A 23,968-nucleotide genomic window follows, 5' to 3' on the forward strand; every position below is an offset into this window, starting at 1 on the left:
TTTTTTGGCTTTATTGTTCTGTTATCACTTAACACAAGTGATATAGAAATCAGTCCTCTGGAACTTTAAGAGGTTTGGAATAAGACTCCATTTTCCTTGGTTTTGTGCCCTTTCTCATTATGTCAGAAGAGTGAAAGCTATGGGAAAACACATGCCCTTCATATTGTGTTCCCAGCTGTTCAGGTACCCAAGCTCTATCATTTGTTCAGTATTTGGGCAAAGATGAAATAGAATCCTGGCCCTTGGAAAGCAAACTCAAGTCCATGAGACTGGGCAGAGGGTGCATTGTTTCTTCTCTCCTTCCTAAGGGAAAACTTCTAAGGGGAAAAAAATCCTCTAGGCTTTCAGGTAAACTGCCCTGAGGGAAGGGTTGACAGGAACACAGCACATTTTCACTTCTCCTGGATTTTTCATTCTTTTGTTTGTTCAGTGGGGCATTTCTTAACTGAATTATCAATTTCTTGCAAGAGTATTTTTGGTCCAAATAGCATGCCTTTTTTGTTATGTGGCCAGGTCTCAAGAGTAAAACTGCTTGTGTTTCAGTCTTAGGAAGGTAACTTTGCCCTGAGTGGAGATGAATACACACCTGTGAGAATAGACAAGATTGTGGATTTTCCTGCCCCATTGTGTCCCAGAAGAACAGTGACCTGCCCCTCATACACGTTCAATGACAAGTTGTTTACTGCGGGTTTGTTTCTAAATTCCTGTGGGACAAAAGAATAATCTGTTATCTGTCAGTTAAAGGGACAAACATTCACATCTTCTGTACTTATGTCATCAAACTCATGCTATCAATAACGGATGGTGGTGTTGCCAGTTTCAAAAGAAACTTCAGTTCCCCAAACACTAAAAGGCAGTCCAGACATCCAGAAATATAGGAGGATCTCTAGCAGTTAGACAAAAGCCAGCATTTCTTGGTAACTTGTGAAGCCAGTTCTCCTCTGCCAAAAGAAGTAGTTTTCCTTATTACTGGCAGAAGGGACAAATAGCTGTCTTTGGTGCCTATTAGCATATCAAAGAGCATGCTATTCTGCTAGCCCTTCTCACCTCCTCTCCTACCCTAAACTCCTTCCAGTTCACAATCTTGTATCCTTAGCCACTCATTCTCCATATAACCCTATTTCTCTTGCTCTCATGCTCTACTCTGCTGTTACGGCTTCTCTCAAGGTCCAGTCTGCTGGCCACATTCAGTCAGTGTTTTGGACTCTTCCAGATGCCTCTGGCTGTTCTCTCTCTCTCTCTCTCTCTCTCTCTCTCTCTCTCTCTCTCTCTCTCTCTCTCTTCACCATACTCTCTTCTTAACCATACCATGGAGAAGTCATGTCATCAGTTTATCCAGTCACTATCTTTCTCTAGGTTGGGTATAACTTTGTATCTCTAAAAATCTACCAGAAACATATTTAAATATTTAATAGATTTCTCACAATTGCCATGTCTAAAAACCTGAACTATATCTATATTATTCATCTATACTTGGTAAATTTAAAAATCAACATTATCCTTGGAAAATGTATTCCACTATTCCTTCTAACCCAGTGACTAACCCCCCTAATTCACTTCAATGTGCAAACAAAGAAGTGAAACTTGAATATAATCCCACTTCTTAACATAAATCACATATAATCCCTGCTTTATTGAAGCATTCACAAAACATGATGAGACAAAAGATAAAGGCAAATAAAAATAATTACAGATATGATCAACATTATGAACAAAAGAAAGGGCCTAAAATGGTACAAGTGATAGTGATGAAATAGCTTAAGAAAGGCTTGAAAAAGTTTTTTCCAAGACCAAATAGGATCCTCCTTCCATGCTGAGAAAGAGTACTGATAGTTAAGGGAAAAAAAAAGTTTGGTTACTTTGGAGGAATGGCCTTATATGATGTTTTATGAGGTCAAAGTGTTACAAGCCTGCATCAGGTGTGGTGTGAATGAAGCCTTATGATTTTAAAATCCCTATCCTCCCTTGTGGCACTAAGAATCTTTGCCAGGCAGGAGCCAGATCTTGGTCAGCTGGCTAGAAGACTTACTGTATTCTTAACTGGCTTAATAAAGTGTAGTGATTTGTAATTTTCTCACATAGATTATTTCAGTGTTACATATGAAACAAAAGTTTTATCAGGGAGCAAAGGAAAGGCATACCAGAGACCAATTATATTTCCAAATCTTACACAGTTTAAGGACTGTGCAGCACAGTAAGTTCTTAGGCATTGGATAGACCATAAAAAGGTCTATGTTTCTATCATGAGGAATAATTAACTGTAGATTAAGTAAAACAGATATGAATGAGTCAAACCATTGCCAAGAGATTAAATTACTTCTAAAGCAAAATAATAATATTTAACAGAAACAAAACATCCAGTATCCTCCCTTCTTTAAAGTTCAGATTTTCTTGAGTTAATAAAGCTAGGACAAGATCCAAAGGAAAACTACCTTTAATAAAAATCACCAAATTGTACAACACTAGTGACTATTTCTTATAAAGTTCCAGAAAATAAAAGAACAGTATAGGAAGCAAAAATAAGAACTGAAACAGAATAATTCACTGGAAACAATGTTTGTGAAAAGATACAACAAACACCAACAATCCCAGTACTTAGGAGATGGAGGCAGAAAGATCATGAATGCAATGCCAACCTAGCTATATAACAACACCATGACTCAAAAATCAAAGCAAGACTGCCCATCTCTAACGCCAGTGCCACTTCCCGCTTGCTGAGCTCCAGCCGAAAGAGAAGGGGGGAAATGGGGGGGGTAAGGAGGTGCTCATACCATGGCTCATACAAAGCAGACTGCCCGCAAATCCAATGGTGGTTAAGCACTCAGGAAACAACTGGCTACAAAAGCCACTTGCAAGAGTGCGCCCTCTACTGGAGGGGTGAAATATACCTTCTTTTCAGCATCACATGGAACCTTCTCTAAAATTGACCACATGCTGGGCAATATAGCAAACCTCACCAGGTACAAAAAAATATGGAATAACTGCTATATCTTATCAAACCACCAGGCTTTAAAGTTAGAATTCAACAACACAAATTGCAGAAAACCTAGCAACTCATGGAAATTGAACAACACACAACTGAAAATAATAACAACAATATACAGTAAACCAACAGCCAACATGAAACTAAATGGAGAGAAACTCAATGTGATTCCTCTAAAATCAGGAACAAGACAATACTGTCCACTCTCTCCATACCTCTTCAATATTGTCCTTGAAGTTCTAGCTAGAGCAATAAGACAACAAAAGGAGATCATGGGGATACAAATTGGAAAGGAAGAAGTCAAACTTTCACTGTTTGCAGATTATATGACAATTTACATAAGTGACCTGAAAACCTCTACCAGGGAACTCCTACAGCTGATAAACACATTCTGCAAAGTGGCAGAATACAAGATTAACTCAAAAAAAATCTGTAGCCCTACTATATACAGATGATAAGAGACCTCAGAAAGAAATCAGAGAAACACCACCCTTTACAATAGCCACAAACAACGTAAAATATCTTGGGGTAACACTAACCGAACAAGCGAAAGACCTGTATAGCAAGAACTTTGAGTCTTTAAAGAAAGAAATTAAAGAAGATACCAGAAAATGGAAATATCTCCCATGCTCTTGGATAGGTAGGATCAACATAGTAAAAATGGCAATCTTGCCAAAAGCTATCTACAGATTCCATGCAATCCCCATCAAAACCCCAGCACAATTCTTCACAGACCTTGAAAGAACAATTATCACCTTTATATGGAAAGACAAAAGATCCAGGATAGCCAAAACAACACTGTACAATAAAGGAACTTCCAGAGGCATCACCATCTCTGAGTTCAAGCTCTATTATAGAGCTATAGTCCTAAAAACCACTTGGTATTGGCACAGAAATAGATAGGTAGACCAGTGGAATTGAACTGAAAACCCTGATATTAACCCCCATGTCTATGAACACCTGATTTTTGACACAGAAGCTAAAGATATACAATGCAATAAGGAGAGCATCTTCAACAAATGGTGCTGGCATAACTGGATGCTGGCATATAGAAGTCTGCAGATAGATCCAAGTCTATCACCATCCACAAAACTAAAGTCCAAAGTGATCAAAGACCTCAACATAAATCCAGCTATACTGAATCTCTTAGAAGAGAAAGTGGGAGGTACCCTTGAACGAATTGGTACAGGAGACAGCTTCCTGATCATTACACCTGTAGCACAGACACTGAAATCTACAATGAATAAATGGGACCTCCTGAAACTGAGAAGCTTCTGTAAGGCAAAGGACACAGTCAGTAAGACAAAACGGCAGCCCACAGAAGATATTCACCAACCCCTTATGTGACAGAGGGCTGATCTCCAAAATTTACAAAGAACTCAAGAAGCTAGTTTCCAAAACACCATATAATCCATTTAAAAATTGGGGTGCAGACCTAAATAGACAATTCTCAATAGAAGAGTCTAAAATGCCTAAAAAACACATAATAAAGTGCTCAACATGCTTAGCCATCAGGGAAATGCAAAACAACTCTGACATATCATCTTACACCTGTCAGAATGGTTAAAATCAAATCACCAATAATAACTTATGCTGGAGAGGATGGGAAGAAAGGGGAACACTCCTCCAACTGCTAGTGGGAGTGCAAACTTGTACAGTCATTTTGGAAATCAGTATGGCGCTTCCTCAGGAAAATTGGAATGAGTCTACCACAAGATCCAGCAATCCCACTCTTAGGCATATACCCAAAAGATGCACACTCATACAACAAAGACGTCTGTTCAACTATGTTCATAGCAGCATTATTTGTAATGGCCAGAACCTGGAATCAACCTAATGCCCATCAACTGAAGAATGGATACAAAAAATGTGGTACATTTACACAATGAGTACTACCTAGTAGATAAAACAAACAAACAAAAAAACTGGAATTTTGAAATTCTCAGGCAAATGGATGGAACTATAAGAAACCATTCTGAGCAAGGTAACCCAGTCACAAAAAGACAAACGTGGTATACACTCACTCATATATGGATTTTAGACATAGAGCAAAGGATTACCAGCCTACAGTCCACACTGCTAGAGGAGCTAGGAAACAAGGAGGGCCCTAAGAGAGACATACTTGGTCTCCTAGAGAACGGTAAGGGGACAAGATCTCCTGAGCAAATTGGGAGCATGGGGGGAGGGGACAAGGAGCTAAGAGAATAAGAAGGGGAGAAGAGGAGGACATAAAGGAACAGGAAGTTTGTGTGTGGGAAGAACAGAGGAGAGCAAAATAAGAGGTACTATCAGAGAGGGAGCCAGTAGATTTAAAGAGAAATCAGGCACTAGGGAAATGTCTGGAGAGCTACAAAGATGACATCAACTAACAATCTAAGCAACAATGGAGAGGCTATCTTAAATGCCCTCCCCTGATAATGAGATTGATAACTAATTTATATGCCATCCTATAGCCTTCATCCAGCAGCTGGTGGAAGTTAAAGCAGACACCCACAGCTAATCACTGAACTGAACTGGAATCCAGTTGCAGAGAAGGAGGAGTGATGAGCAAAGGGGTCCATAGCAGGCTGGTGAAACCCACAGAAACAGCTGACCTAAACAATTGGGAGCTCTTGGTCCCCAGATTGATAGCTGGGAAACCAGCATGGGACTGATCCAGACCCCCTTTATGTGGGTGTCAGTGAGGAGGCCTCAGAAATCTATGGGGACTCTTGGAGTAGATCAGTACTTATCCCCAGCATAGGAATGGACTTTAGGAGCCCATTCCACATAGACGGATACTTCCTTAGCCAAGATACATGGGGGAGGGCCTAGGCCCTATCCCAAAGAATATGACAGACTCTGAAGACCTCCCATAGAAGACCTTACTCTCCCTGGGGGAGCAGAAATGGTATGGGATAGGTAGGGTGTTAGGAGGGGGCAGGGCATGATGGGAGGGAGAGGGAGTTGGCATTGACATGTAAAACAATCTTGTTTCTAATTTAAACAAAATAATGGAGAAAAAAAGAATGAGCATAAAAATAAGTAAATTACTTATTGATGGCAACTAAATGGTGTTTGCAACATTTTTATCATATAGTAGATTCAATCCATTCACTATACTTTTCTCACTGAGTTGTCTTACATGAAAATACATGTTTTTAATGTTGTCTGTCTTCTGTGCTGTTCCTGTCAGTTTGCTATTAAAATACATTAAACTATAAAAAATCAAAGCAAAACAAAAATAGAAGGCCAAGGAAATAGCTCAGTGGTTATAGTGCTTCCTGCATAAGCAGTTGCAAAGGAATCTGATCTTGGATGCATGTAAATGGCTGGGGACATCATGGCCTGCCTGTAATTCCAGCCTGAGCAGGCAAAACAGGCTCCATGGAGCAAGATGACTATCAAGATTAGACATATTTGTGAGTCCAGCTCTGACTGAGAGACATGCTTCAATGAATAATGTATCCATACCTTTGTGCACATACACTTACCAATGCACAAACACATGCAAGAGAAAAGCAGAGTTAAGAAAACAAGCCCTCTCAAATCATATAAAATGTAGAAAAAGTACTTATAACTTATCTTTTACTTTTAAATATGTAACAAAATAATCATAGAAAATGAGGTACTTAATCTAATAATCCTAGTCTATGTAAACCTCACACCTAATGATGCAATGCTAAGATTATCTCCAGTCTGAGAATAAGAACAATCACTTCCATGTTCAGTGAAGCATAATTCACAATGCCCAAGACAAGTAAAAACTTGTCTACCAGCAAATAAATTGGTAAAGTTGTGAGACACAGCTGGAATATTATTTGGTCACAAAAGAAGGAAATCCTGCCATTTGCAACACATGAACAAACCCCAGAGAACATTATAATGGATATAAGCCAGACATAGAGGCAAAAACCATGATTTCATCTCTATGTAAAGTCTAAAAACACCACCTTAGGAGAGAGTAGACAGTGGTTATCAAGCACTGAGGGAAAGAGAGATATATTGACTAAAGGGCACCAACTTTCAGTTGTAAAGTAAATAAATCTTGTAGTCTAATTGCAACATGCAATGATAGTTAATAATATAGTACTGTTTATCTGAAATGTGATGACAGAAAACTTTAAATTTCCTCATTAATATGAACTATCAAAACCTATGTATACTAATGGATGTTAAATATCTGACTGTGGTAAACCCTGGTAACACATGTAACCAATAATAATGTATAACCAAAATATATGAAAATTTTATGTGCTCACTAAATTTGGAAAAATAAATTTCATAACAATAGCACAGTAACATCTTTGATATAAAAATTTGATATCCAATGAAAGCACTTTTAGAAATTGAAGATGTAATAAAGATTGTTTTAGATTTAAGAAAAGTGGAAAGTTACATGTCAGGAGACTACAAGTAGTATTACACCCTTCACCACATCTAAATGAAGCATTGCATCAAGCTTCTTTATTAACATAAATTTTTGTAAAATCACATTATCACTTTTTGCCATGTCCATCAGAGAAGAATGAAAGTAATGCATAAAGATGGGGTAAATAACACATCTGTAAAGATATTTCTATATTTATATGATTTATTAAACATAGCTCCAACCAAGCTCTGGTTCTTAGAGGACAACTATACTACTTATGATGTGATTAAATCATCTCCTTTTTTTTCTGTATTAGTCTATCATAAAGAATCTCAATGGACAGTAAGTGGTTTTTGGTTCCTGCAGGAATATTTAAAACAATACCTTGTACAATCTTTTGATTTTGATACCTGCCACCAAGTTGGTAGGTTCAGCCTCAAAACAGTTATGGACTATGGAAAAGCACGTTGTCTCTTCTTCAGTCTTTCTAATTTTTGGTTTACCAAACCAGTATGAACGCTACAGAAAAAGATAACAAAACATTACCAAAACAAGTATTAAAAACTTTTGTTTCAATTTGCTGTTTCAAAAGGTTTAAATCATGTCAAATAATTATGTGCTATCCAAGGTTTATTGTTAATCTGTCACTTGGATGAGGTAATGGGTTTGTACTATGCATTTGTTAATGAATGAATGATAGAAAACATTAGTAAGAACAACAAAAACTGTTTTTTGAAAGGGCAAAAAAGAACATAAAGTTGGGTGGCTGGGCAGGGAGATGGGGAAGGTCTGGGAGGAGTTGGGGGAGGAGGAAAACATAGTCAAAACACATATACTAAAAAATTTAAGTAGAAAAAAACTTGAACTCTGAATAGACCTATAACAAAGTGAATCAGTGATTAGTAACATTTCTACAAAGACTAGACTAGATAGTTTCATTAGGGAATTTTCTCAAACATTTAAGCACAATTTAACTCCTCCAAAAACATAAGGGCATGCCTCCTAACTCACTGAGAAATCAGTATCATCCTGACACCAAAACCAGACAAAGAAAACTATAGATCTTATAATATGGGTGTAAAAAGTCTTCAATATAATGCCAACAAACTGAATCTACTAGATATTGAAATGATTATATGCCATTACAAAGTGAAATGTATTGCAGAGATGGTTCCAGATACTATAATCAATCAATGTAGTATCACATTAATAGGATAAAAGAAAATTACATCATAGGATCATTTCAGTTCATGCATGATAAAAATACTTAAGAATCTAGAAACAGAAAAGTATTTTTTATGAAAAAGAAAACCCAAATTTACAAACAACAATACTCAATGATGAAAGACTGAAAACTTTGTCTCTTAAAACATGAAGAAGACACAGATGATGTCTACTTTCATCTTTCACACTCATCACCTTTGTATGATGAGGGTTAGCTAAAGCTGTGAGCTAGTAAAAGAAATAAAACACAACCAAATGGGAACAGAAGAGGTGAAATGATATTTAAAGAGGACACAATCCCACCCATCATTATACTTACAAACAACCAGAACTAACAAACAGAAAGACACAATGTGCAAGATCAACATATAATAATCATATATATGCATATATATGCATATATATTACTAAAGTAGTGAAAAAATCCAAAAACAAACAAAATATGAGGAATAAACAGATTAAGTAAAGAAATAAGAGATCACTACAGTGAAAATCTTCAAGTACTATTGAAAGAATCTGAAGACTACCAAAATAAAACAGAAGACACCTGAGTTGGAACCTAATCATTCTAAGATGGCAACAATATCTAAATCTGCCACTACAGTCCAATCCCTGTCTAAATTCCAATGGCCATTTTTGCAGAAAAGCTGAAACTCAGGATCACAATGAATCACACAAACCCTTTGTTACTCCTAAACAATCTTCAAAAGAACAACAAAGATGGATGCCTCACACTTGCAGATTTTAAAACTTATACCATGGCTATAATAACAAAATGGTGTCATATTGGATCAAGGATATATACACAGGATTAAGACTGAGAATCAAGAAACAACCCATACGTTTTTTGCTAATTGCTAATTGTTTTTCATCTACAGTGCCATGGCCACATTCAACAGGAAGTGAGTAATTCTTCAAAACATGGTATTGGAATATTAGAGTATCTGTGCAAAAGCAAGAAGGTAGACTACTATCTCATACTACATAAAGTATTGATTCAAGAAGTACAAGAGCAAAAACTCAACTCTTAGGAGAAAGTGAAAAGACAAATCTTTATGACCTTGTATTTCACAATGGTTCCTAGAAATGATATGAATTATATAAACAAATAAAAAACAGATAAAAATTGGTTCATCAAAACTAAGAACTTCTGTGTGTTAAAGAATATAATGAAGAATAAAAGAATGATTTATAGGATGGGAGAGAATATTTGCAAATAATATATGAAAGAAGGGTTTAGTATATCAGATACATAAGTAACAAACAATTACTGAATGTGCACAGGACCTGAATTTATATCTCTAAACAAATACAAAGGCCATAGGTCAAGAGGAACATAAACAGCATACCTATGATTGTTTATCAGGAAACTCAATTAAATGTCACATAAAATCTATTACAGTAACTTGATGAGAAATGTCCTTCTGTGTATATGTTTATCTTATTGGTTGTTGAATAAAGCCCTTTTGGCCAATAAGGAAGCAAGATAGGTGGGACTAGGAGTTGAGGAGGATTCTGGGAAATATAGTAAAGAGAAGTCGCCATGTGATCCAGGCAGGAAGTGACATAGCAGGCAGAATCAGAATATAAGCAGGGACAAGCAGGAAATCGCTCTCTTCTCTGTGGAGATGCTGAGCAGATGGGACGTAGACACTAAAAGAGTAAGAGGCCTGGACCTTTTCTCTGGTAAGGTAAGGCCATGTGGAAATACTTACATTATTAGAAATGGGTTAATAATTAAGACTGAGATGGCAAATAAGAAACCTTAACCAAAGGCCAAAAGTATTTATAACTAATAAAGCATCTGCGTGTTTCTTTGGGGCAGAGAAGGGCAGTGAGGCCTAGCTGGGCCAGAGAAACTTTCATGTTACAGTAACTACTATAAAAGGAAGTATGAGTGAAGGAATGGAACCTTAATACTTTATGGGTTGGGGGATGCAACAAGAAATATAAGCTCTGATTGTTTTCAAAACATGAAATGCAGAAGTGCCGTAAGAGCTAGTAGTTACATCCTTAGCTATATACTCAAAGTAAAAATAGTCTGTTTCACAAGAGACAAAAATAATATATATGTCCTCAAATGAGATATGTAATGCTATGCAGCCATACAACAGGATGCAAATATCTGTTCATACTACAATATGGAAAACTACTTGAAGCACCGACAAATAGTTTACTATTAAGACTGCATTTTTATAATACATCCTGAATATATAAATTCATTGAAAAATCAAGCAAATTAGAGGTGCCTGAAATATAAAAACTGGATATTACTTCTTCTTAGGTAATAGTTCTTGGGGATGAAAAACTATGAGTAGAGAGGTCAAGTTTGCATACTGTGACTGTACCTTGTAAATACACCAAGTACTAGTGACTTCCTTTAAAAATTCATAATTTCATGTCATATGTATCTCATGAAAAAAGTGAAGATTTCTAAGAACTAGGAAACAGTTAGGCTGTATTTACACTTCAAGAAGAACAAAGCTGTATTTTCAGGTATAACATTTTTTCAGCCAAATTATCTATAATTTTAACCTTAAGTTTTTAAGAAAAAACTGTTAGAGAGTGGTTTTCAAGGTAGAAGGACAGAACTGAATTTTTGGAAAATGAACTTGAAGTCATGGCTCATCACCCTTGGCCATAGTGTCTTCACTGTGGATCACCCAGTCATTATTAGGAAATCTGAAGGAAAAGAAGCAGGCACTTTTCTACTCTATGCAAATAAATGGTCATCCCTCTGAAAGGGACCAAATGGTGAAACTAAGATACAGGGATCATTTAGTTCTCTCTTTGCTAGAATCTAAGAAAGCACCACACATTAAATTGGTGTGAGTTCCCTTTGTTTCCCCACCCTCTAATCTAAGGGATTATATTGTCTGGCTACAGAGGTGATAGTGCTCACAGTTTTAAAAGTTCCAGAGTTTTATCCACACATGCTATACAACTATATACAGAGGAGACTTAATGGTATAGTAAGAAATGGATAATGTGTCTCAATACTGGTGACATATAGGTTAGGTTGATCTGAATTTGGCTTTTAGATTTGATTACACCATTTATGAAGTAGGTTTACAAGGACTATGGCCATTTGGAATTAACAGCAGCATTAAAACTCAACATAAAGGGAGACAGGAGGATCTCAAAGAGTTGAAGGACAGAAAACCATAATCGCATTATATTGTATGAAAAAATCTATGTTCAGTAAAAGAAAAATATAAAGAAAAAAGGAACTCACCGTAAGGAAAAAGTACCATGGTTGAGGCACACCGCACTGCCCAGGAAAGACAGTCTCTATATACCAGGTGACAAGGCTGTATAAGAATGCATCAAACAAAAGCATTCCAAACATATAGCCAAAGATGAGGTTATCCTCAAGATTGGCTGGTTTCCAAAGGTTATGCCATTTAACACCAATCTCTGAAAAGTAAAGGAGACATTGGGCATGGATGAAATCTTTGAGACTTGGTACTCTGCACCTATTTGTTGGTAACCCTTAGTAATTGTATTGCTACAGAAAAATGATGCTTGCATTTTTCTGTTTTCTTCAAAACCTTTCAAAACAATTAGGAATGCTTAAAAATGAATTAACGGAAACAAACAAACAAAAAACAGCAAGGAAAAAGTAGATTCAATAGAATCTATCTTGTTACTTTCCCCTCAAGCTAGTCTTCCACAGAAACAAGAACAAGAATGCCCAAATGTGTAAATATATTCAACAGCACTGAAGATTGACTGCCTACTAATCATGAGATGAAAACAAGGAGTTAATTTAACATGGAGGAAAGGGCAAAAAGAAAGTCACCAAAGGAAGAAAAGAAATGCTTTTCCTTTCCTGCCTCCATAACAGGAAAGGAATTAGGTTTGCAAAGAACAGTGCTTCAACAGAGGCAAGAGTTAAAGATAACAGCTCATTAAGTTCATCTGTTCAACTCTGACCTCCTTTTCCCCCTCAAAAACATCTATGAATACTGTATCTTTTAAAAGAAAGGGAAATAATATGAGAAAAATATTCTGAGGAATCAAAAATGATTATCAAAATTTAATTGATTTTGAGAGGTTAAGTAATAAATTAGAAATCACAGAAAAAATAGGAGTCTAAATTTACCCTCCAGGAAATTTCCTGTAAGCTGAGAAGTCACTCCAGCCTCAAACAAAATGCGGTTCCTAAAGGATAAAGTTTATAATAGAGAAAGGAGACAATAACTAATGTAAAATTGATGTGCCTGATAAAAACAAGCTATTAGGAAACTAAAAGGTTGTGCTCTCCCACAATAAACTAATGGAAATAAGACACCTAGAAGAAACAATGTAGGTTGTTAATACTTCATGCAAAATAAGAATTATGGAAATATCTATAAATAACATACACATCCTTGGATAGGCTATTTATTGGAAACTTTTTATTCATAGATGAGGAAATTATGTATTCTTAATTTTCACATTAATTGGTAAATAGAACAAAAATTTCACTAAGTCCTGACAATAATTTTCATAGAAGTTGATGGACTTGATCCTAAAATTCAGATGTAAAGTAACCTGAACAACTAAAGAACAGCAAAATATACAACACTAACACATTAAGAATTCATTATGTGGCTTCTGCTTTTAATCCCAACACTCTGGAAGCAGAGTCAGGTGGATCTCTGAGTTTGACACTAGCCTGGTTTACATTATAAATTCTAGGCCAGCCAGGGCTAAATAGTTGAGATTCTATCTCAACAAAAGAAAACACCCCCCAAAAAAACAAAAACAAAAACAAAAAACCAAAACTAGTATCAAGTCATAAAATGCTAATGACATTGGTATTAAAAGACTCTAAAATCAGTATATTATAATCAGTATATATATAGCCATCTTTTGATAGCTACTGTAATATAAATAAAATTTAAGCTATAAGCACTTTATGAGACAGGAATTTTATAGCTTAGACATTTAAAAAATGATCTATAGTTTTGCTATGTCCTACAGGATGGTTTCAAACTCTAGGGCTCAAGTTCCATCTTGGCCTCCTAAGTAATTAGGATATAGGCATTGCCATCTTGCCTTCTGTAGGTTAGTGCTTTGTCAATTAAAAATTTATCTTTAATTAATATGCACACTGACCACATACACATAAACTGCCATGGATAACAGCAAGGACCATAAGCCACTTAAACATATATGGAAAAGGAAGTGGTTGATTCAACTTATTATAATGAAATACTAAACAATATTACAAAAAGAATAAAAGCACATCCTTGCATGGGGAAAAGTTCAAGAATTTTTTAGAGTACAAAAATAATAAAAGTTCTTAAATGGTTTGACAGTGTAGGTTCACAGAAAAAAGAGATGGGACAATTTGAGTTTAGATTTTTCTTTTCTTTAAAAAAATTGTTCATTGGTAATTCCATACACAAATATATGCATTTAGGACATATCCACCCCTTGCTCACCCACTCTAACTCACTCTTCCTGACTTCCTCACAATTCCTCTCTCAACTTCATGTCTTTTTTTCTTTTATAATCCTTGAATCCAATTGGTGCTGTCTATACATGCATGTGTGTAGGGCATCATTGACTATAGTCAACTTATCATGGGCTACAGTGCTGAAGAAACTGACAATTATTCCTCTGCCCATTAACTGCCAATAGCTTTCTAGCTAGGTGTGGAAGCTTTAGATTTTTCTTTTTTTTCTTTTTCTTTTTTCCAACTTTTTTATTTGAATTAGGAACAGGATTGTTTTACATGACAATCCCAGTTCCCTCTCCTTCCTGTCCTCCCCTGCCACCACCACCCCCCACTAAAACCTTATCTGTCACATATCTTTTCTGCTCCCCCTGGATGGTGAGGCCTTCCATAGGGTGTCATCAGAGTGTTTCGTTTCCTTTGGGGTAGGGCCTAGGCCCACCCCTGTGTGTCTTGGCTCAGGGAGTATTCCTCTATATGGAATGGGCTCCCAAAGTCCACACCTATGCTAGGGATAAACACTGGGCTCCTACAGGAGGTCCCATAGATTTCCGAGGTTTCCTCACAGAAAACCATGTTCCTTGGGTCTGGATCAGTCCCATGCTGGTATTCCAGCTATCTGCATCTGGGTTCCAGTTCAGATCGGTGATTGGTTATGGGTGTCTGCTTCTACTTCCACCAGCTGCTGAATGAGGGCATATAAGTCTGTCATCAATCTCATAATCAGGGGAGTGCACTTGAGGTAGCCTCTCCTCTGTTGCTGAGATAGTTAGCTGGTGTCATCTTTGTAGATCTCCAGACATTTCCCTAGTGCCTGATTTCTCTGCAAACCAAAAGTGTCTCCCTCTATTATATCTCCATTCTTGTTATCGTGTATTCTTCCCCTGACTCATATTTTCTGCTCCCTCATATCCTCGGCATCCCTCTTCCTCTCTCCTTCTCATTCTCCTATCTCCTTCCCCCCCTTTCCTGTGCTCCCAATTTGCTCAGCAGATCTTGAGCCTCTCCCTTCTCCAGAGGACCATGTATGTCTCTTTTAGGGACCTCCATGTTTATTAGCTTCATTGGCAGTGTGGATTGTTGGCTGGTAATCCTTACTCTAATGCGCATATGAGTGAGTACATACCATATTTGTCTTTTTGCGATTGGGTTACCTCGCTCAGAATGATTTCTTCTAGATCCATCCATTTTCCTGCAAATTTCAAGATTCCATTCTTCCATTGAGGGGCATCTAGGCTGCTTCCACTTTCTGGCTATTACAAATAGTACTGCTATGAACATAGTTGAACAGATGTCCTTGTTGTATGAATGTGCTTCTTTTGGGTATATGCCTAAGAGTGGAATTGCTGGATCTTGTGGTAGACTCATTCCCATTTTCTTGAGGAATCGCCATATGGATTTCCAAAGTGGCTGTACAAGTTGGCACTCCCACCAGCAGTGGAGGAGTGTTCCCCTTTCTCCACATCTTCTCCATCATGAGCTGTCATTGGTGTTTTTGATTTTAGCCATTCTGACAGGAGTAAGATGGTATCTCAGAGTTGTTTTGACTTGCATTTCCCTGATGGCTAAGGATGTTGAACACTTTCTTATGTGTCTTTCAGCCATTTTAGATTCTTCTATTGAGAATTGTTTATTTAGTTCTTTATCCCACTTTTTAATTGGGTTGTTTGGTGTTTTGGAGACTAGCTTCTTGAGTTCTTTGTATATTTTGGAGATCAGCCCTCTGTCAGATGTGGGGTTGGTGAATATCTTTTTCCAGCCTGTGGACTGCCGTTTTGTCTTGCTTACTGTCTTCTTTGCCTTACAGAAGCTACTCAGTTTCAGGAGGTCCCATTCATCAATTGTTGACCTCAGTGTCTGTGCTATAGGTGTAATGTTCAGGAAGCGGTCTCCTGTACTAATTAATTCAAGGGTATTTCCCACTTTGTCTTCTAATAGGTTCAGTGTAGCTGGATTTATGTTGAGATCTTTGATCCATTTTGACTTAAGTTTCGTGCAAGGCGATAGGCTTGGGTCTAACTTCAGTCTTCTACATGTCTGCAACCAGTTATGCCAGCACCATTTGTTGAAGATGTTCTCTTTGTTCCATTATATAAATTTGGATTGTTTGTCAAAAATCAGGTGTTCATAGGTGTATGGGGTAATATCAGGGTTTTCAATTCTATTCCATTGGTCTACCTGTCTATTTTTGTGCCAATACCAAGCTGTTTTCAGGACTATAGCTCTGTAATAGAGCTTGAAGTCAGGGATGGTGATGCCTTCAGAAGTTCCTGTATTGTATAGGGATGTTGTGGCTATCCTGGGTCTTTTGTTTTTCCGTATAAAATAGAGAATTGTTCTTTCAAGGTCTGTGAAGAATTGTGTTGGGATTTTGATGGGGATTGCATTGAATCTATAGATTGCTTTTGGCAAGATTGCCATTTTTACTATATTGATCCTACCTATCCAAGAGCATGGGAGATCTTTCCATTTTCTGGTATCTTGTTTAATTTCTTTCTTTATAGACTCAAAATTCTAATGGTACATGTCTTTCACATTTTTGGTTAGTGTTATCCCAAGGTATTTTATGTTGTTTGTGGCAATTGTAAAGGGTGATGTTTCTCTGATTTTTTTCTCCACCAATGTATCATCGGTGTATAGTAGGGCTATGATTTTTTTGAATTAATCTTGTATCCTGCCACTTTGCTGAAGGTGTTTATCAGCTGTAGGAGTTCCCTGGTAGAGTTTTTTGGGTCACTAATGTAGACTATCATATTGTCTGCAAATAGTGAGAGTTTGACTTCTTTCTTTCCAATTTGATCTCCTCTTGTTGTCTTATTGCTCTAGCTAGAACTTCAAGGACAATATTGAAGAGGTATGGAGAGAGTGGACAGCCTTGTCTTGTCCCTGATTTTAGAGGAATTGGATCGAGTTTCTCTCCATTTAATTTGATGTTGGCTGTTAGCTTGCTGTATATTGCTTTTATTATGTTGAGGCATGTTCCTGTTACCCCTGATTTCTCCAAGACCTTTAGCATGAAGGGGTGTTGGATTTTGTCAAAGGCTTTTTCGGCATCTAATGAGACGATCATGTGTTTTTTTTCTCAGTCTGTTTATATGGTGGATTACATTGATGGATTTTCATATGTTGAACCATCGTTGCATCCCTGGGATGAAGCCTACTTGATCATCGTGGATGATTTCTCTGATATGATCTTGTATTCCATTTGCTAGGATTTTATTGAGAATTTTTGCATCAATGTTCATGAAGGATATTGGTCTGTAGTTCTCTTTCTTAGTTGTGTCTTTGAGTGGCTTGGGTATCAAGCTTATTGTAGCCTTGTAAAAAGAGTTTGGCAATGTCCCTTCTGTTTCTATTGTGTGGAACAATTTGAGGAGTATTGGTATTAGCACTTCTTTAAATTTCTGGTAGAATTCTGCAGTGAATCCATCTGGCCCCGGGCTTTTTTTGGTTGGGAGACTTTTGATAACTGCTTCTATTTCCTTAGAGGTTATAGGTCTATTTAAGTTGCTTATCGGTTCTTGATTCAATTTTGGTAAGTGATAACTGTCCAGAAAATTGTCCATTTCCTTTAAATTTTCCAATTTTGTGGAGTACAGGTTTTCAAAGTACGACCTGAAGATTCTCTGGATTTCTTCAGTGTCTGTTGTTATGTCCCCCTTTTCATTTCTGATTTTGTTAATTTGCATGATCTCTCTCTGCCTTTTGGTTAATTTGGATAATGGTTTGCCTATCTTGTTGATTTTCTCAAAGAACCGCCTCTTTGTGATGTTGATTCTTTGAATTGTTTTCTTTGTTTCAACTTTATTGCTTTCTGCCCTCAGTTTGATTATTTCCTGTCGTCTGCTCCTCTGTGGTGAATTTGCTTCCATTTTTTCTAGAGCTTTCAGCTGTGATGTCAGATCTCTGGTGTGGCTATTCTCTAGTTTCTTCATGTGAGCACTTAGAGCTATGAACTTTCCTCTTAGTACTGCTTTCAAAATGTCCCATAAGTTTGGGTATGTTGTGTCAACATTTTCATTGAATTCTAGGAAGTCTTTAATTTCTTTCTTTATTTTTTCCTTGACCCAGGAATGTTGCAAATGCATGTTGTTCAATTTCCATGAGTTGCTAGGTTTTTTGCACTTTGATTTGTTTTTGATTTCTATCTTTAAAGCATGGTGGTCTGATAAGACACAGGGGATGATTCCAATTTTTTTGTACCTATTAAGGTTTGCTATGTTGTTGAGAATGTGGTCGATTCTTGAGAAGGTTCCATGTGATGCTGAAAAGAAGGTATATTCTTTTGTGTTTGGATAGAAAGTTCTATAAATGTCTGTTAATCCCAATTGGGTCATAACTTCTGTTAGTTACTTTGTCTCTTTGTTAAGTTTCTGTCTGGTGGTCCTGTCCAGGGGTGAGAGTGGGGTGTTGAAGTCTCCCACTATAACTGTGTGAGGCCTTACTTGTGATTTGAGTTTTAATAATGTTTCTTTTACGAAGGGTTGGTGCCTTTGTATTGGGGGCATAGATGTTTAGAATTGAGGCTTCTTCCTGATGGATTTTTCCTGTGATGAATATGAAATGACCTTCTTCATCTCTTTTGATTGATTTTAGTTTGAAGTCTAACTTGTTAGATACTAGGATAGCTACCCCAGCTCGTTTTTCATATTTTACATAATCACCTATATAATAAACAAATTTTGGAAAATATAACATTTTCTTACTTTCTCATTTCCTGTGTCCCTGTAAGAACTGAATCAGCAGTACCAATACCCACCTTGTATTTCCAACTTGATTAAAATATTAAGCCCCAGTGCCAATGCAACATTTGCGCTCAGACAGGCAGTCACTTTGGAAGTAAGGTTCAACATTCCATAGTGTTTAGAGATGAAGTTATAGGGAAAGAAACTGGCAAAAAACAGGAGGTTTCCAGCAGAAGCAGCTAAATGAGCTTCAAATAAGAAATTACAATTAACTTTTTATACTATAACAGAGTACTAACAATGTTGACTAGATTGTTTCTAAAAAGTTACTATGTTTCCAGTCTCATCTACATAACAAGACAGAATAACTGAACATGTAGATGACTACTAAATACTAGTTGTTAAGCCCACAAGCATGAGATTTTGTTATCTGGAACCTGCTCTTTTCTGAAGGGAAATGGTGGGAGAGTACATCTGGGGAGAGGGGAAGTGGAGGAAAAGTAGGAGGAATGGAGGAAGGGGAAACTGTGGTCAGAATGTATTGTATGAGAGAATTAAAAAGGAAAGAGAAATAAATTCTCATCAAAATATTAATAGGACATAAAATCAGTGTTAGTGAACCCTGTACAATACAGGAACTTCTGGAGGCATCATCATCCTTCAAGCTCTATTACAGAGCTATAGTCCTGAAAACAGTTTGGTATTGGCATAAAAATAGACAGATAGACCAATGGAATCAAATTGAAAACCCTGATATTAACCCACACACCTATGAACACCTGATTTTTTACAAAGAAGCTAAAGATATACAATGGAAAAAAGAAAGCATCTTCAACAAATGGTGCTGGCACAACTGGATTCAGACATGCAGACGATTGCAAATAGATCCATATCTATAACCATGCACAAAACTTAAGTCCAAATGGTTCAAAGATCTCAACATAAATATAGCCACACTGAATCTTCTAGAAGAGAAAGTGGGAGATACCCTTGAGTGAATTGGTACAGGAGACCTCTTCCTAAACATAACACCAGTAGCACAGACATTGAGATCTACAATTAATAAACAGGACCTCCTGAAACTGAGAAGCTTCTGTAAGGCAAAGGACACAGTCAGTAAGACAAAATGATAGCCCACAGAATGGGAAAAGATCTTCACCAACCCCACATCTGACAGAGGGCTGATTTCCAAAATATACAATGAACTCAAGAAGCTAGCCACCAAAACACCCATCAATGAAATTAAAAAGTGGGATGCAGAACTAAATAGAGAATTCTCAACAGAGGAATATAAAATGACTGAAAGATACTTACAGTGCTCAAAATCCTTAGCCATCAGAGAAATGCAACTCAAAACAACTCTGAGATACCATCTTATGCCAGCCAGAATGGCTAAAATCAAAAACACCAATGACAATCTATGCTGGAGAGGATTTGGAGAGAAAGGAACACTCCTCCATTGCTAGTGGGAGTGTAAACTTGTAAGACCACTTTGGAAATCAGTATGGCATTTACTTAGGAAAATGGGAATCAGTCTACCTCAAGATCCAGCCATTTCTCTCTTGGGCATATACTCAAATAATGCATGTTCATACAACAAGGACATATGTAGGGGATGCTGTAGCCATGTCTGCTTAGGGGCTGGCTACAGGGGTGCCTGGCCATGCCTGAGGCATGGTTACAACATCCCCTACAGACATATGTTCAACCATGTTCATAGCAGCATTGTTTGTAATAGCCTGAACTTGGAAGCAACCTAGATGCCCCTCAACTAAAGAATAGATAGAGAAAATGTGTGCATTTACACATTGGAATACTACTCAGTGGAAAAAAGCATTGGAATCTTGAAATTCACAGGCAAATGGATGGAACTAGGAAAAAACCATTCTGAGTGAGGTAACCCAGTCACAATAAGACAAACATGGTATGTACTCACTCATATATGAATTTTAAACATAGAGGAAAGGATTACCAGCCTACAATCCTCTTCACCAAAGAAACTAGGAAACATGAAGGACTCTGAGGGAAAAATGCATGGACTCAGATGGAGAGTAAACATGGTATGAGTACTTTATATGCCACATATAAGCATATAATTGCTTATATGTGGATGTTAGCTCTTATGTCATTGATAAGCAACTAAGTCCACAGAACAACAGAAGTTAGGTATAGAGTTAGGGAGTAGGGGTATAGATAGATCTCATCAAGAAAGAGAAATAGAATAGTTATGTATGGGGGGGACTGTAATGGCAGCATCAAGTCAAAAGGGGGAACAAAGAGGATGAGGAGAGAGGGAATATGAGAAAAGACAGCAGTGAAGAACTGACTGGGTTAGAAACTAGCAAAAAGAAATATAGTTCTTTTTTATGAGTACTTTATTCTAGATATTAACCTTCTATCAGATGAACACTGACAAACACTCCTCAACTCTGAGCTATTGGAATCCTCTTCAGGAAGTTATTACTCATGCCATTCTTTATCTTGACAAGCTCCTCTATGTTTCCTGCCTGTAAAAATCCCACATTTATGCTGATCTTCTGATATTTCAATGGTATGTATTATACATTTTGTCCCTGGTCTTATAAAGTCAATTCTTTCCCTTGTATTTTGTCTTTATTTTTACATTTATTTTTAAATTAAGTACTATTGCCCATCTCGCTTATACCTCTTTTATCTACTTTATCTTCATTTTATTGGTTTCCTCCCTAGTTTTTGTGTTTTCAAGTCCACAAATTATAGTTGATTCCTTCTCATAACTTACAGTTCTTTGCTGAAATTTTTCTATAGTGGTGGCCAGAGAACATGTAATCGTTTGATAACATTGAAATGGTTGCTTAATCATTTCAGTAATCACATTTCCTTTACCTTAGTATAATGCAAGTTTTCACTATTGTCTTGGGTTTTCCAATTCTTGGTATCACACAAAGTGTTGTGTGATATATTGATTGCATTCTGACAACAAAGCTTGTTTTGAATTCAAGGGTGGAGCTACCCACTAGCTAACCAAAATTAATTATATACATTTTTTGGAGGACTAAAGAGGTAGTCAGGCAGGGCTTAGAGAGGATCTTGGCCTTTTTGGAGGAAATAACAGAAGAGGTTGGGGGTCACTGGTAGCTTCTCCAATATTCTTACCCCAATTTCTGACTTGTGATTTTTTTTTTTTGGTAAAGAATAACTAGATAAATGCTTAACCCGGTATCCAACTCGGGGCACAAAATCACAAGGTAGCCACTTGTCCCGGCTTTGCCACCCAAATTCTACAGGCCCCAAATTCCACAGGTACCTGGGCTCCAAACACCACCAAAGTTAGCTGCACATGACCAGCTGGCTCTGCCTTCAGGCTTCTTCAGTACACCCCCCTTTGTCTGTTTTTCAGATGGCTGGCTCCTTGGCTCCTTCTCCCTGTGGGTTGTAGGTTTCCCCTGATCCCCTATCCTCAGGCTGCTGCCACTAGGTTAGCTGCCATGACACCAGCTTGGACTTCTATTGCTGTTGCAACTGTAACACATTCTCAGCTCACAGATATGAATGAGCAGCTATAGCTACCCTCAGCCAGGCTGTGCACCTTCTATAGTTTTCTGCCCAATTGTGCTACACAACGACAGCCAGCCTCACACTTAACTGTCATCATCAGGAGATTGGGTGAGACAATTGGGAATTCTTAAAGGGAGAAATTAGTTTAAAAAAGTTTTTTTCCCATGTTAAAAATGGGAAACAATATTATGCTAGAAGGAGTTAAGGCTTTGTATAACTCCACAATGGATAGCTAGAAAATGTAACAATTAAATGAAGGAATAAGTAATTTGGCTGGGATTTACATAATGCCAATTATAATCATTATCAGTTTGGTAATTCACGTTTTATCCTTTAAAAGGTTGTTTAATGTTGGTGCCAAATACGAAAAATTAAGATACCACCCTTAGAAGACTGAATGAGGGGACTGTGCACTTCGGATTCCATGCTGGCAGGGTCCAGCCCAGCCAAAGACTGCCAGCCAGCACCCTTTCTCTGCCCATGGGACAAGGAAGAGGAGAGCCATCAGAGTATTGAACTTGTGTGCACCCACCAGAAGGGAACCTTGGTTCTGTACCCACCAGGAGAGAAAGAAACTCCTTCTGCACCCACTGGAAGAAGGGATGGGAAGAAGACAATACAAAAAAGACATTCAACAACAGAAAAACCAATATGACACCACCAGAGTCTAGGGACTCTACACCAGCAAGATCTGAACATCACAATGCAGATGAAGCAGAAGAGAAGGACCTTAAAAACAACTTCATGAAAATGATGGAGGCCCTCAAAGAGGATATGAGAAAATCCCTTAAAGAAATGGAAGAAAATAGAAACCAAAAAATACAAGAAATCAACAAATCTCTTAAGGAAAGCGAAGAAAATACAGCTGAAGGAAAAAATTGAGACAGTTCAAGACCTGAAAGCTGAAATAGAGACAATAAAGAAAACACAAACTGAAGGAATGATGGAAATAGAAAAGCTGGGGAAATGATCAGGAACTACAGATGCAAGCATAACCAACAGAATACAAGAGATGGAAGAGAATCTCAGGCGCTGAAGATACACTAGGAGAAATAGATTCATCCAGCAAAGAAAACCTTAAGTCCAACAAATACCTAACAAAAAATAACCAGGAAATATGGGACACCATGAAAAGGCCAAACCTGAGAATAATAGGTATAGAAAAAGGTGAAGAAACCTACCTCAAAGACGCAGAAAACATATTCAACAAGATCACAGAAGAAAACTTTCCCAACCTAAAGAAAGACATGCCAATAAAAGTACAAGAAGTTTACAGAACACCAAATAGAATGGACCACAAAAACTTTCTTTGCCACGTAATAATCAAAACCCCAAACATACAGAATAAAGAAAGAATATTAAGAGCAGCTAAGGAAATAGGTCAATTAACATATAAAGGCAAACCTATCAGAATTACACCTGACTTCTCCATGGAAACTCTGAAAGCCAGAAGGTCCTGGATAGATATTCTATCAACACTAACAGACCACAGATGGCAGCCCAGACTACTATAAACAGAAAAGCTTTCAACCACTATAGATGGAGAAAACAAGATATTCCATGACAAAACCAGATTTAAAAAATACATATTCACTAATCCAGCCCTACAGAAAGTTCTGGAAGGAAAACTCCACCCAAGGAAGTTAATTACAACCAGAAAAAATAGGCAACAGATAATCTCACTTTATCAACAGCCAAAAGAAAAAGGGGGAGTAAATCCACGCACAATTCTACCACCACCA

The 23,968-nt window shown here is 37.3% G+C and overlaps 1 protein-coding gene across 1 annotated transcript in view; it reads right to left on the reverse strand.

Annotated features, from left to right (window-relative positions):
- Positions 1-23,968, reverse strand: part of LOC100767045 (ATP-binding cassette sub-family A member 3) — a 154,563-nt gene that overhangs the window by 87,122 nt on the left and 43,473 nt on the right. Inside the window, 4 exon segments of the mRNA XM_027410319.2 lie at positions 585-704; positions 7,719-7,853; positions 11,794-11,975; positions 18,740-18,937. Coding sequence (XP_027266120.1) covers positions 585-704; positions 7,719-7,853; positions 11,794-11,975; positions 18,740-18,937 — 635 coding nt within the window.

This window comes from Cricetulus griseus, chromosome 3, assembly GCF_003668045.3.
Source record: "Cricetulus griseus strain 17A/GY chromosome 3, alternate assembly CriGri-PICRH-1.0, whole genome shotgun sequence".
In the NCBI taxonomy this organism is placed as follows: domain Eukaryota; kingdom Metazoa; phylum Chordata; class Mammalia; order Rodentia; family Cricetidae; genus Cricetulus; species Cricetulus griseus.